General features: G+C 37.3%; 1 protein-coding gene across 6 annotated transcripts in view; it reads right to left on the bottom strand.

The window, feature by feature from the left end:
- MCF2 (MCF.2 cell line derived transforming sequence) overlaps positions 1-15,507 on the bottom strand; it is a 114,377-nt gene that overhangs the window by 50,990 nt on the left and 47,880 nt on the right. For 3 of the 6 annotated variants that reach the window (XM_021714298.1, XM_021714299.1, XM_008061780.2), the window contains exon 1: positions 8,224-8,626. In XM_021714298.1, the coding sequence (XP_021569973.1) occupies positions 8,224-8,274 (51 nt within the window). In that variant the 5' untranslated portion in view covers positions 8,275-8,626. Of the gene's footprint in view, positions 1-8,223; positions 8,627-13,321; positions 13,413-14,536; positions 14,652-15,507 lie in introns of those variants that run through there. The other 3 variants (XM_021714296.1, XM_021714297.1, XM_008061782.2) reach the window with 2 other exon arrangements.

Genomic DNA, 15,507 nt, shown 5'->3' with positions numbered 1-15,507 from the left:
GTTTCAAAACCCTGATTCTTATTTAGCCCTTACAGTGACGTCCTGTAGGTTTTTAGGATCGAGCACATGTGTATCCCAGCTTCCTTGTTTGTCCTTACCAAGAGGCTGTGAAGTTTTCTGTTTATGAAGAATCCTGTTCCCCAGATTCGTGCTTCAAATCCTTGATACATTTTTCTCCCTTAGTAAGACACCCTGTAGTTTTTTGGGATTTAAGGACTCGTGTTACCCAGATTCCTTATTCTTCTGTAGTAAGAGACCATGTACTGCCCTCCAGTCTGGGCGTCAGAGTGAGACTCCAACTCAATAAATAAATAAATAAATAAATAAATAAATAAATAAATAAATAAATAAATAAATAAAAATAAAAATAAAGTCTAAGCCGGACTCGGTGGCTCAGCCTGTAATACCACTCTTTGGGAGGCTGAGGTGAGTGGATTGCCTGAGCCCGCAGGTTCGAGACCCACCTGGGCAACTTGGCAAGACCTCATCTTCACAATAAATCAAAAAATTAGACAAGTGTGGTAGCACGCGCATGTAGTTCCAGCTACTTGGAAGGCTGAGGCAGAAGGATCGCCGGAGCCCAGCAGGTCGAGGCTGCGGTGGCCAGGAGCGGCCACTGCACTCCAGTCTGGGTGACAGAGTGAGACTCCAACTCAAAAATAAAAGTAAAAAATTAAAAATAAAAATAAAGTTCTATTTAATGAAAAAAGAAGAGTAACTTTCACTGAGTCATAAGACCTAGATTCTTGGAAAAATAATGCTCAAAACCAGGGATTTTTTCAATTCAATTTGAGATGGTGATAAATTAACAATTAAGTGGCAATGAGAACTAGAATAAGGAAAGGAGACCCGAATCTGATATTCACAAACAGGTGTATAAAGAGAATAAAATTAAATCAATAAAATAAACAATATAAATAAACACAAATTGGGATGGTTCAACTCACAATTCCCCCAGGCAGCCATGTTTATGTTACTCTCTCCCTTCATTTGAGAAACTACTTCCCCTCCTGTTATTCTAAACATTGTTTCTAAATGAGAACTGCTATCTTCCTACATGACCCTGTCCTTCCAACATCCAATGATTAGTAGTGATTAAAAGTGGATTGCCTGAGCCCGCGGGTTCAAGACCCACCTGGGCAGGGAGACCTCATCTCTACAATAAATCAAAAAATCAGCCGGTCGTAGTAGCGCATGCCTGTAATTCCGGCTACTCGGAAGACTGAGGCAGAAGGATCGCCGGAGCCCAGCAGGTCGAGGCTGCGTGGCCGCTGCACTCCAGTCTGGGAGACAGAGTGAGACTCCAACTCAAAAAAAAAAAAAAAAAAAAAACTGTGATTAGCCGGGCTCGGTGGCTCAGCCTGTAATCCCGCGCCTTAGGAGGCTGAGGTGAGTGGATTGCCTGAGCCCGTGGGTTCGAGACCCGCCTGGGCAACTTGGCGAGACCTCATCTCTACAATAAATCAAAAAATCAGCCGGGCGTGGTAGCGCGTGCCTGTAATTCCGGCTACTTGGAAGGCGGAGGCGGAAGGACCGCTGGAGCCCAGCAGGTCGAGGCTGCGGTGGCCGGGAGCGGCCACTGCACTCCAGTCTGGGTGACAGCGTGAGACTCCAACTCAAAAAAAAAGAAAAAAGAAAAAAGAAAACCTTAGGGATATGATAAAAGTTTACTTAAGGGGATAGTCTAACAGGGACTTATAGGAACTTTGGGCCTATTTTTTAGGTGGAAAACACTGATTCTATTTTCATTCCATTCACTTTGAGAGTTAAGCCTCTCCTTTTCCTCTACCTGGGTAAATTCCCAGTACATTATTATAGTCACCTGCCTTAAACCAGCTTATTTTTTTTTACTTTTAAATTTAAAAAAGCACCTCACTTTCACCAACATTTAAAGCAAAATTACTTTTATTCTTTCGTGGATTCCAAGTTGATCTGGTCTCCTCTTTTTTTTCTCCAGTTTTCTTTAATCTCATGTTCTCTGGTATTGTGCTTTAGGAATTCTCTAGATACAAGGACCTAGTGGTGACCAAGTTTAAGCTTAGGATACCTACACATTCCAAAATTGTGTGAGAGGTGGGAGGAGATGGGAGGATACTATAGGAAGGGAGGAGGAGGTGGGAGGATACTATTGGGATAGGGAGGGCCATGTGGAAACTCTCTGTCAAGGTAAGGCCCTGGTCTCTACCCTGATATTCCTAGGAGAGCAAGGATGTCCTAGAAGCCAGGTCCAGGGACAGCTGATCACACAGCAAGGGACAATGTAGAAAGAAAGGAGAGAGAAGCAAAATCACTATCCAAGGATCAATAGTGAAATGATTTTAAGCAGAGGTAGGAGTATTCAGTTGCTCATAAGTCAGTGATTTCATGTTGGGTATTTATTAAATCTGTCATTGTTCTATTTGATAAAGTTGTTTATCCCAAACATTCACAGCTGTATAAACTGCTTCTAAAGATAATTCTACATTCTAATCGGATCATTCTTAAGTAAAACTATCTGATTATTTTATCATAGACTCTCCTTTCTTAAATTCTTCAAAATGTTTAGTAATTCACTTGTCACAAAAAACCCACAAAATTTGCATTTTAAAGACTATGGACTACCAAAGGATGAAGACTTCATTTACTGCCTGTATAATTACATTTACAATGTTTTTCATTATAATTTTAAAATCTTCATTGAGCTACCATACATATCTTCATAGAGCACATGATTTTTGTTAACCCAATAGCTTCTCTCAAATTTAGCAGCCATTGTGGGAACCAAATAACTTGAAGCCTATATATACAACAACTAAACCATTGGGTCACATTCAAGTCAATTGATCTGTTAGGGTTTGAGGAGTTTTGATTGGTTTGGTTTGGATTTTTAAAAAAACGAAATCACTCAGTTCAGACCAAGTGTATTATTTCTATCCCTCATGTCCACATATGAATCAAACATACTTAATTTTTCAATCTCAGTCTCATTCACTTATCCCAGACCTTAAAAAATGTCTGCCAGGCTGTCATACTAAAAGTAAATACACAACCTCATATGAATGACTACTTTTTATAGCAAATATATATACATGTATATTATATATTCAGGACCTCTCAAAGTCAAAAGGAGATTGGATAGTTGGGCAGGAGTGGGAGTGTCACTATTTACTGAATGCTTATTGCAAGAAGTACGCTCATAAAGAGCACTATTATGACATTGTACTAATGTGACATGCTGGAGATTCCATTTTTATCTTCATTTCATGACTGGAAAAACTGAGTGTGGCAGGCAGAATAATGACTCTCCAATGTTGTCCACATCCTAATCCCTGGAACCTGTGAACACTACCTTACAGGGTAAAAGGGACTTTGCAAACATGGTTAAGGATCTTGAAATGAGGAAATTATCCTGGATTATTATTGGGGTGGACCAATATAATCACAAGGACCTAATTAAGAAAATGGGAAAGCAAGAGAGTCAGGGGAGATGTGAAGTAAAAAAGAGAGGTCAAGCCGGGTTCGGTGGCTCAACCTGTGATCCCGTGCCTTTGGGAGGCTGAGGTGAGTGGATTGCCTGAGCCCGCGGGTTTGAGACCCGCCTGGGCAGGCGAGACCTCATTTCTACAATAAATCAAAAAATTAGCCGGGTTTGTAATTCCGGCTACTTGGAAGATTGAGGTGGAAGGATCGCCGGAGCCCAGCAGGTCAAGACTGTGGTAGCCGGGAGCGGCCATTGCACTCCAGTCTGGGCGACAGAGTGAGACTCCAACTCAAAAAAAAAAAAAAAAAAAGAGAGAGAGAGAGAGAGGTCAGAGTGATGCAGGGCCACAAACCAAGGAATGTGGAAGTCTGCAGAAGCTAGAAAAATCAAGGCCCCCTAGAATCTCCAGAAGGGACACAGCCCTATTGACAGCTTGGTTTTAGCCCAATGAGACTAATCTTGAACTTCTAACCTCCAAAACTGTAACGATAGATTTGCACTGTTTTAAGCCACTTAGTTTGTGCCAATCTGTTATAGCAGCAAAAGGGAACCAATACACTGAAGTTTTATGAGGCCAAGTAGTTTTTCAAGACCCTCCCGTATGTAAGTAGCAGAATTAAAATCCAGGAAACACACACACACACACACACACACACACAGAGAAAAAATTTGGAGAATCATCGCAAGGACGATACAAGGATCAAGTTCAAGGTTGAGAATCTAAGCCTGAAACCCAAAGCACAGGTTACAAACTTGAATGACAACCATGTGTCAGGGAGATCATGTAAATGTGAAACGACCTAAATGAGGTAGAAAATAGCAATTCACTCTTTCTATGTGATGAAGAACAATAAAAAGGGGTGAAGACTGTAGTGAACTGCAGAGCATCCAAAGAGTAGGGCACTCACTAGTCAGCTCCAACTATGTGTTGTCATGTGGGAAGGTGTGCTCAGCATTGCCAAATCTTTGGTTTCTCAAGAGAAGACAGAAATCCAGATTTTTGTATGAAACCCAGATGTTTAAAGATGGGAAACAAACTGAAAGTTTGTTAAAACTTTGTATTATCTAAACAAAACATATCTGTGAGCTTCCAATTTACAACCTCTGAATGAAAATTTTCATATATCTAAACATGGGCCAATAGCAATAATATGAACACGTCTCCCTCTGTGATCACTGCCTATGAGAATCTGGAGGGGACAGAACACTCTTGAGCAATTTTAACCTGACAGGCCTGGTTCTGAATTTAAGATTAGTTTGAATGTGTAGGCATATATATAGGTATATAGAGAGAGTGATTTTTTTCTCTATATATAGATATTTGTATAAGTTTCACGAGAATATATTCTAAGTCTAGTATTTAAATAAACAAACAGCATAGGGTATTGGATGTACATATCAAGCAAATATAGCTCAAGACCATTGAGTTTTTTTCATTTTGGTTTGGAAATACACATTTCTAAATTTTTTGGTATGCTGCTTTAAGAATCTCTAATCTGTATGGTTATATAAACATGAAAAAGCACGATTTCTGTTTTCCCCAATATCAAACCCAAGATTGTGAAACTACAAATCAGTTTTGAGAACTTATCAAAAAACAAAAAACAAAAACATAGGGATGTGGGGAAGGGACATCTTGGTTTTTGTTTTTTGTTTTTCTTTTAAAAAAGACTTTGCATGGGAGAGAAAACAGCATTGGCTTTTAGCTTCTTGCAGGCATTTTTCTGGAATTCCAACATGTGACTGTTTACAGGCATCTCAGTGAAAATGAACCTGCTGCCCATCTCAGACGGCTTAGAGACATGTGTCCAATAACTGTATGTGGCCTCATCCCAGCCCGCTGCAACAGCTCTCACTGGCTCTTTAAGGTATCAGGCACAAAATAAGTTCCCTGTCACTTTTCCCTCCCTTTTACTCACATCTTTTATTCACATCTACCCCGAGATCACCCAGTTCTAAGGTCTTACAGTAGTAACAGCAGCAATAACAACAACAGCAGGCATAAACTCAATACATCATTTTACTGCCAAAGTCTAGAAATTGACATTGTTTAATATTATTTCGTGTGGCATCCAAAGGAGGCAATTTCATAACCCTATTCAGGCCTTTCAGTTATTCTAGTTATTTCTTTGTAAAATGTTTAAAGCGCCTTATAGAACATAAAAGTTTTATTACTTACTATAAAAGCAATTTATACTTCTGTAGTTTTTCTTTTTTTAACCTTTAGGGCAAGACAGTAACAATAAGAGGGAACCTTAACTGAAAGCCATTATATATGTGCCAGACTTGTTATAATATATTATCCTATTTAGCCTTCAAAACACTGCAGTAAAGGAAATATTATTCCCTTTACACAAAGAAGGAAATTGAAGCAGTTGGTGAGCAGTAGCACCAAGGCCTATCTGGGTATTAAAGATGAGCTCTTTCCAGACATTTAACACATCATAGACTATCTGCCAGTTAGGAATGATCTGACCTTGACATCTCCAAAATGGGACAAATAATGTTTGAAACAAGTTACTAGAAACAGTTTAGCATCATAAAGCCCCCTGAACAGAAACTATTGTAATCTAATATCATGGAAGACCATAATGCTGAGACGCTAACATACGCTTGACTATAATAAAGTCTGAACCATCTCTGAAGTATATGCTGGGAAAAGAAATCTCATGATCTTAAGCTACGGGAAATAGTTTTCAACAGTACGAGCCATTTTCACACTCTTCCGTCATTTCACCACCCTTAAAGAGTGCAGACAATATGAGTTACTCCACATGTAGCCAAGCAACTTCTCAAGTGACCTCAGTCAGGGGCAGGACAGTTTAAAGCAATACTCCTTTCTTGTAATTTGCCTTTTCTGTCACATATCTATCCATTCTCATTTCCTCCCTTTTACTCAGCTATAGTCGGTGCAATTTTTTTCCAAGTAACTAGTTCAATCCTTTTTTTGGCACTTTAAATTTCACTAGACCATTAATTTAGGTGCTACCTGTCATACCCTCCAGGATCATCCCAACTTCAGAAACTGACCAAGATCAAACAATTTTGTCATTAGATGAGGTTCAACTTTTTTACTCTCGTCAAGTCCTATGTATGTAAGCAAAACTACAGTTCTGGACGTCAAAATTAATCCAGTCAACTTCATTTCATGATATCTGTTCCTAGGGGCCACTTAAAGTAATTCACTTATAAGAAAAAAAACAAAGAAAAGAATCAAGGAAAGATAATTGAAACATATGCTCTTAACATCCAAACAAATGTCACCTTCCATATGAAGTATTTTTCACCAGCTGGAAGTTCTTTCAAAATAGTTATTTATGGGCATGTTCTACCTTCTTAACTACCTTCTTAACTTAACTAAATTGAGAGTTCCTTCAGTCCAGAAGCTGTTCCATGTTTACCTTTGTAACAAGGTGCTAGATATGTCTATTCAATGAGTACCTGTGTGCTGTATTTATTTGTGTATATTAGTGTGTGTGTGTGTGTAGACGTGAAAATAAGTTCAGCACTGAGAAAACATCTACATATAAAAAGGAATTGGGAACTTTCTGAAAGCGGAAGTCAGTTACCTTTGGGGAAAAAAGTACTGATATCAGTTGCTCACAATACTGCAAAGAACATACTTGTACATAGGCATTTTCTTTTGTGTAACCTAAATTGTTTGTTAAAAGTCTGAAGACTTATTCTTAATGTATAAATCCAAAGATATAACTGTCAAAATAAAAGGCTCATATTCTGACTTGACTGTAACTTCTGTGCTGAGCGTTATTAGAAAATAAACCATTTACTCATCCATTGATGTTCACTGTCATTCACCAATAATAAATTTCTTACTTACTTTATCTTAATTTTGATTCAAAATGTCATTTTTTTCCTATGGCAAATTCTTACCATCTTACTTTTGTATGTGTGTTGTCTTGATTTTTTTTTAGTGAGCAAAGTTATATTTTGAACCATTACCTCAATAAAATTATCTTAAGTTTTGAAAGAAAATGTGGCATTTAAAGCCTTTTTGTTGACCGGTTTGTTATTAAATTAGCTAATATTATTTCAACATTTCTCCAAAATACATCTAAAGTTCACATTAGAAATTTGCTGGGACTTTACCATATGAATAAATTAATGAAGGTAGATGATCATATAAACGTGTCTGAAAGAATTCCAAATTGTAGCCTATATTGAAAAGTGAGACACCTTCTTTTTCCTTAAAAGACAAAGTTGTCAACAGGCTAGAATTTCGCATCTTTAAGGTTTAAACTTAGAGAATTTAAACCATAAAGGTTTCAAATCAATCCAGACTTTAAAATTTTTTCACTCGTACAGTAACCCCCAGGAAGGGCTGCCTTTTTAAGTGATAATGAAAACACCTCCAGACCCATTTATGATAACATACTCTTCTTGACCATAGTGAAAGAAAAAATGACTCCTTTTGTTAGATACTATTTTAACTCATGATTTAAAGCCATACTGCCAAGTGATTCAAAATTGTTCACAACAGTCTTACACAAATAACATGAGCTCCCTTATAAACTTGATGATATTTAGACTTTTAAATTATAGTCTATCCCCTCGAATCCCTTAAATTATCCTATGTCAATATCACAGTAATCACATCAATGCAATCCATGCAAATACAAATCTCCATTTTCTCCATTTGTCCTTAAAAGCCCCCACTCAGCAGTTTGTGCTATAGCACCATGCTGCAGCATCACTGCATTTGAACTTGGGAACAGGCTTTTCAGGACTGCAGGCAGAGCCCTTACCGCATTCCTTCTGAACCTCATCTTGCCTCTTGGGGGATTTGCTTCTGCCATCTCGCCTATACACAATTACACTCTTCTTTTCCAATTGTCAATGCAACATTGATGAAATATGAGCTGCTTCTTGGGTAGTATTTAAAAACGGCAGCCAAAAATCTCTGTCAAACAAAGCTACCGTAGCTGCTTCCATTACCACAGTGGCAGTGCTGCAAAAAAAAAAAAAAAAAAAGGAAAAAAAAACCCACTATCCCTGATTAGTCAGCTGACAGATCCTTTCCTGCTGCACATTGTAATTCAGGGTTGACACAGTCCCCCAATTACTTAGCCTGATTGAACCTTGTGGATTAGCTTGTGCTGGACTGCTCAAGAAGATCAGGCATGTCCTAAGAGTGGAGGAAGGAAAAAAGGAACTCTCCTCCTAGGAGCAGTCTTGATGGGACTGGCTTTCTCCTCTGCGCAGTTTGATTTTTAAGGTGGAATGCTAAGAATCTTTGTGAAGGTAGTATTAGCAGATACTTTTGAGTCCTACCCTGGCCTGACTTTAAAATTTAAACTGCTTTGTTTTGTCTTTTATTAAATTTTATTTTAGGCTTAAACCTTTTGAAAGGCTACAGTTTGTGAAATGTTGTCCTGATAATAATTTAGAAAGAACAGAACACGCAAACTTTCTAAGATGGATAGGATTTTCTCCCAAATAAACCTTTCTCCAAAGTATTGTTGAGTCTCTTTATTTCCTGAGTAAGTACTGTAGGCAAGTATCACTGTAATTGTCTTATAGATGATGAAATTACAATGATACATGCACTTTGGAAAAATTATGTGGTGAATCCAAGGTCAAAATAACTAAGTAACCAAAAAAGCTGGAGCAGGAATTGAAATTCTTACTTTGTCTCCTGACTGACTCAGGAGGCCCATTCCCACCAGAGGAATTTGATTTAGTCGCAAGGGCAAAACAAAAATTTAGGTTGTTAAGACTCCCGAGCCAAAGTCCTTTTTGCTATACTGTCTTGTCAACAAGCATAAAACATAGACTAGCACTCACATGGTAAAATAAATGAGATCATTATTCTTTTAATATCCAGTATGAATTATTTCTCATTTTGGGCAAGTCAGCAAAGTGGTTTCCTGTTTATTTGTTAAACAGAGTTATTTAATCATTAGCAGTGGAAAAAGGAGTTAACATCATATTCAAAAATCATAGCAGTTTGCACTATAGCACCACTGTTTAGTTTAAAAGTCTTCTCTCATTAATTATAAAGTATAACCTAACTGCTTTCACTTACTTTGGAACAAACAAATAAAAGTTTTCACATTAAATTTTATGATTATTTCACAGACACTTGTCTGAAATAATACACCATAGACAATTACACCTAGCTACACAATGGTAGTTTTTACCAGGAATTCTTTTGAAATGCCAACCTTTGCACTTGAAATTCGCTTGTATTCAATATTCTTCTTTTTTTAAAACAGTGCCCAACATTTATTAATAGTTATGATACAACTAATGTGCTCTTGACTGTGAATATAGAAACTATACCACAAGCAAAAACATTTTTTTGCAAAAACATTTTAAATGTTAAGAGAAATAACACTTAAAACAACCTATATATTGTTGTTACATGTCATCAGTACATGAACTCCACCTTCTTCCAGCACCATCAATTTGGCAGTTATGAGAATAAAGGGACCCTAAGCACTGAGCTCTTTACTGAACATGGTTCATACTTTTGCACTAATAAAGCAGCCCTAGGAATACAAAAGGGGAGTATCACTCCACAAAAAAAAGTCATTACCCCTCTGTTGACCTCAAAATTATATGATCAAGACCTAATCTTCTATTTCTAATATAAAATATGACATCTGTTCTGAGCAAACTATTAAAATAATAAAATAAAGCTATTTTAAAAACTGATGCTACGTGCCAGTCACACAATGAAAATTAATTTGGCCTGGTGAGGTGGCTCAGCTTGTAATCCTAGCACTTTGAGAGGTCGAGGCGAGTGGGTTGCCTGAGCCCATGGGTTCGAAAACAGCCTGGGCAACCTGGCGAGACCTCATCTGTACAATAAATCAGAAAATTAGCCAGGTGTGGTAGCGCGTGCCTGTAGTTCCAGCTACTTGGAAGGCTGAGGCAGAAGGATGACCTGAGCCACTGCATTCCAGCCTGGGCAACAGAGACTCCAACTCAAAAAGAAAAAGAAAAAAAAAGAAAATTAATTTAATCAAGCAGGTACAGTATTGGCCAAGAGAAAAAAAAAAAAAACAACAACAACTGGGTGATAAAAAATGTTTGATTGCAACAAGTGCTCTATTTAGTATAAAAAGAATCTATTATTAGCATAAACCAAGGTCTACTCAGCAAAGCAAAGGACAAATTCTAAAAGGCCAGAGCAAAGGAAACAGCTCTTACTTTATTCAGTCACCTTAATAGGGCTCAATAGCATATGGAAGGTGGATTAACTCTTTCAAAAATGACTTTACCTTTTTCTAAAAACCATTTAATTCATGTGGCTATTCATAAGCCAGTTGGAAAATGATAGAAAGCAGCACACCAACTGGAATTCATGAAATTTCAATTCCTTCTCCAGCGTTTTTAGTTACTTAGTTATTTGAACTTGGATTCACCACATAATTTTTCCAAAGTGCATGTATTATTGTAATTTCTTCATCTATAAGACAATTAAAATAATACTTGCCTATAGTACTTAACCAGGAAATAACGAGACTCAACAATACTTAATAAATGTAAATGCTTTTGAAAAGCAAAAATATATTATTCAAAGTCAAGGTTTTGCAATTTTATTTTAGTAACTTGTGTGAATATGATGTTAACTCTTTTTTCCACTGCTAATGATTAAACAACTCTGTTTAACAAATAAACAGGAAACCCCTTTGCTGACTTGCCCAAAATGAGAAATAATTCATACTGGATATTAAAAGAATAATGATCTCATTTATTTTACCATGTGAGTGCTAGTCTATGTTTTATGCTTGTTGACAAGACAGTATAGCAAAAAGGACTTTGGCTCGGGAGTCTAACAACCTAAATTTTTGTTTTGCCCTTGCGACTAAATCAAATTCCTCTGGTGGGAATGGCCTCCTGAGTCAGTCAGGAGACAAAGTAAGAATTTCAGATGGCTGACAATGTCATAGTCTTAAATTTTTTAAAAAAATATATTGATTCCTAGATACTCTGGTCTGACAGATGAAGTTAGCCATAATGGTACTTCCACAGACAGCCCCAATCTTGCCAGCTCAGGAGTCTCTGGGTTCCTCATTTCTCTCCTCTTATATGAAAAGGAAGCATCAAACAATGTCACTATATTCCTAGTGAGCCTAATAATGTAAAGGATCATCTTGGATGACTGCGGGCAAGATTGTATCTCTCATAATGTTTTCTTTAGAGAAAATGTTTTTCTTCTGAGTCTTTGGAAGCTAGAAACTAGATTCCAGTAGGGAAGATATGTCATTTGTAGGTGACTTCCCTCCCTGGCCTATCTTAGAGGAAAAAAAATCTGGAAAGATGCACAGCAAAATGTTTAAAATTGCTTATTTTTAGGTGGTTGGATTACTATTGTTTAAACTTTCTTTTTTATACTTTTCCACGTACAACACAGTCATTTGCATTTAAAAAATAATTCCCATAAAGACTTGTCTTTTTGATTTTTTTTTTTTTTTTTTTGGAGTTGGAGTCTCACTCTGTCGCCCAGACTGGAGTGCAGTGACCGCTCCCGGCCACTGCAGCCTCGACCTGCTGGGCTCCACGATCCTTCCACCTCAGCCTTTCGAGTAGCCGAAATTACAGGCGCGCGCTACCACGCCCGGCTGCTTTTTTTATTTTATTGTAGAGATGAGGTCTCGCCTGCCCAGGCGGGTCTTGAACCCGCGGGCTCAGGCAATCCACTCACCTCAGTCTCCCAAAGGCATGGGATTACAGGCTGAGCCACCGAGCCCTGCTGTCTTTTTGATTTTTAATAACACACCATGGAATACTATTCAGTCATAAAAAAATGAAATAATATATTTTGCAGCAACATGGTTGGAAGTGGAGATTATTATCTTAAGTGAAGTAACACAGGAAGGGAAAACCAAATACCACATGTTCTTACTTTTGAAGAGAAGCTAAGCTAAGGGTCTGAAAAGGCTAGAATGGTACAATGGTCATTGAAGACTTAGAAGGGAGAGGATGGGAAGGGGAAGGGATGAAAAATTACCTATCAGGTAAAATGCGCACTAATGACGGTGACAGGAACACTTAAAATCCAGACTTCAACACTATACAAAGCAGCCATGTAACTAAAAACCATTTGTACCCCTAAAGCTACAAATAAAATAAAATTTAAAAAGAACATGCATATTTATTGTCGCACTAATCACAATAACAGAAACATGAAACCAACCCTATTGCCCAGTGAAAGTGGACTGAATACAGAAAATGTGGTATATATACATGCTGGAATATTACATAGCTATAAAGAATGACAAAATCACGGACTTCGCAGCAAATTCAATGGAGTTGGAGATAATGATGCTTAGTAATCTATCACAGAAACAACTAAATGCCACATGTTCTCACTCATAAGTTGGACCAGAACATTAACCACAATAACACAAGGGAGGGATTAACAGTCGCAGGACACTGCCAGGGTAGATGAGGGTGGCACAAAAAGGGTACCTTGCCCTAAACCAAGGGAAATGGGGACCAGTTGGAGGCCTAAATTTCACTTGCACATAGATTGCTGATGTACCTAATCCTGACTTGTACCCCACATCTCTATAAAAAAATATAGTAAAAAATATATAAATAAATACAAGAGATTTAAAAAAAACATGTCATGCTCTGAAAAGCACACAGAACTCTGAGTCTCTTCTCACTCATAACTTGAACCATTAACTACTCACTTTTTCCCGCTAGGTTTTATTTTGAGAGGAGTTGTTTGCCTCAGACTTTGCTACAAACATTCCTGCTACTTTGCCTCCTCATTATCTCATCTATTCATATTGTCTCTGTCAATATCAAACTAATCTTTACCCCCAAAACAGAAAGTATAATGTAAAACAAAAGTAAGATGCTACAACAGAATGCATAGGGACTTACTGAGATTTTTTGGAGAGAGATTTTGAGAGAAGACCATGTATCCATTCTTCGATCCAGAATAATGGTAAACCGGGAGTCAGATCCATTTTGCCTGCAAGACAACAGGAAGTAAGAAGTTTTTCTTAGTAATAACCCAAATTTGCTAGATATGTCTTCACCTCATTTCTGGTTATTTCATCTACATTTGATGTCTTGACTGAAGACACATTTGAATTTGGAAAACTATCACAAAGTGCTATCTCAAAAACCAATTTGATTCCATATCCCTTTACTCGCTGTTTAAACTTTCTTTGGCAGCACTAATGTCAATCTTTTAAATAGGAAAGTGATAGTATAATGAAGATAGGTCACTAAAATGTATTTGAAATACTGCAATCTTCAGTGTGTGAAAACCCAAAAGACAGTTGTCCTTCTGACATCAAATTTAACTTTCCATGGAAATCCATCATGAGGCAATGATCCATGCATTCATTCAGAATAACAGTGTTAAATACATTTTTTTCTATCTCTAGCCTGCTCCTTGAGGAAATGTAGTTTAATGGAAAATATATCTTTTATTCGCCCTGAAAAGATCACTTTCAAGCTTCAACAGTTACACTGTAAATTTAGTTTTCTGATATTTGATTTTTGTTCATGAGATCTCAAATTTTCTCATCCTAGATTTGTACCTTCTTATTCTTCGGGGTTAGTAACTAGAAAATGCTTCCTATAAAAATTCTACCTTTAACATAAGTAACATATCTAAGAAAGCTCTTGAAACTTTCCATTTTAAAGCATTCTAGTTCCAATGCTTTCTAATATCAAGACGTTACTCCTGCTACCTCCTATTACCACGACTGAATTTAAGATTCAGTCTTCCTGCATTATCTTCAGAAGAAATGAAAAATGGCTGTTCTCACTGTTGGCTGGTAAGATTGAATTTTAAGCAAATTAAAGTCTCTATATATGATCATTATGCTCAACCTATACTCTTTTTCATGAAGACAAATACTTCTAGACCCCCACGTTTATTTTCATAAATGCTCGGCATAATTTTTTGTACAATTTAGGTAGCTGCTGGCTGCTCCTACTAAGTTACATTTTTCTACTCTGAAGTTATTTGCTAATTATTCACAGTAGTAATAATAGCTATATTAGCAAGTCATTTTGCTGTTAAGACGTTCAAATGTGTATTTGATATTAAGCAAATTTTAAAAATGTAATGAAAGGCTATACCTTGCAATAGATGTCAAGTAAGTGAGTACTTTTGCTATTACTTCCTCTGGTATACATCTAAAATTACAGTTTTCTGGAAACGTAATGATCCAAGCATTGTCCTTTCCCCGGCCACCTAAAATAATAGAACAAGATCAACTGAATTAATAATTAATATAATAATGATACAAAGAAGAGGATTTTAGATTTTAAGAGAGTGGTTAGAATACTGTTTGGAGGCCATAAAGTCTTTTATAAGGATGGTGATCTCCAGATAAACCAAAATGGCCCCAAGTTCCTGACACTTGAAGTTTAAAAAGTGGCAGAGTGGGCCAGGTGCAGTAGCTCATAACTAGAATTCCAGCACTTTGGGAGGCTGAGGTGAGAGGATTGCCTGAGCCCGCATGTTTGAGATCAACCTGGGCAACTTGGCAAGATCTTGTCTCTACAAAAATTAGCTGGGTATGGTGGAAGATGCCTGTAGTTGAAGCTACTTGGAAGGCTGACGCAGAAGGATCTCCTGGGCCCAGCAGGTCAAGGCTGTAGTGGCAGTGAGCATGCCACTGCATTCCAGCCTGGGGAACAGAGTGAGATTCCAATTTAAAAAAAAGTGGCAGAGTGGTTTGTAGATGAATAAAAAGAGGGTAAAATGAATGAATATACTCAGAAGAAAATTTCTTGGAATGTATATAATAAACGCAGTTGAAAAAAATAGCTGATTACCCAAACTGGGCAATCAATGGGATTGGGAGACAACTGTTTCTATGCCAATGTTATGAGCCTAGATTCAAAATGAGTGATTGATGACTTTACAGCAAGCGGAAAACTTGATATAATGGACCTCTTTGAGTCATGGTAAGCACGAAAAAATACAGAGACACACTATAGGAAATAAGCGATGGTCTAATGTGTTTGTGGAAGGAGCAATGGAAGCAATAATAGCAGGAATGGTATAGGCATTTTATTTATTTATTTATTTTTTTTTTTTTGAG

This window comes from Carlito syrichta, unplaced genomic scaffold (genome assembly GCF_000164805.1).
Source record: "Carlito syrichta isolate Samal-C Ts95f unplaced genomic scaffold, Tarsius_syrichta-2.0.1 Scaffold305575, whole genome shotgun sequence".
Taxonomy (NCBI): Eukaryota; Metazoa; Chordata; class Mammalia; order Primates; family Tarsiidae; genus Carlito; species Carlito syrichta.
Note: the sequence above shows the minus strand (reverse complement) of the source record. Positions and strands in the feature narration are given on the sequence as shown.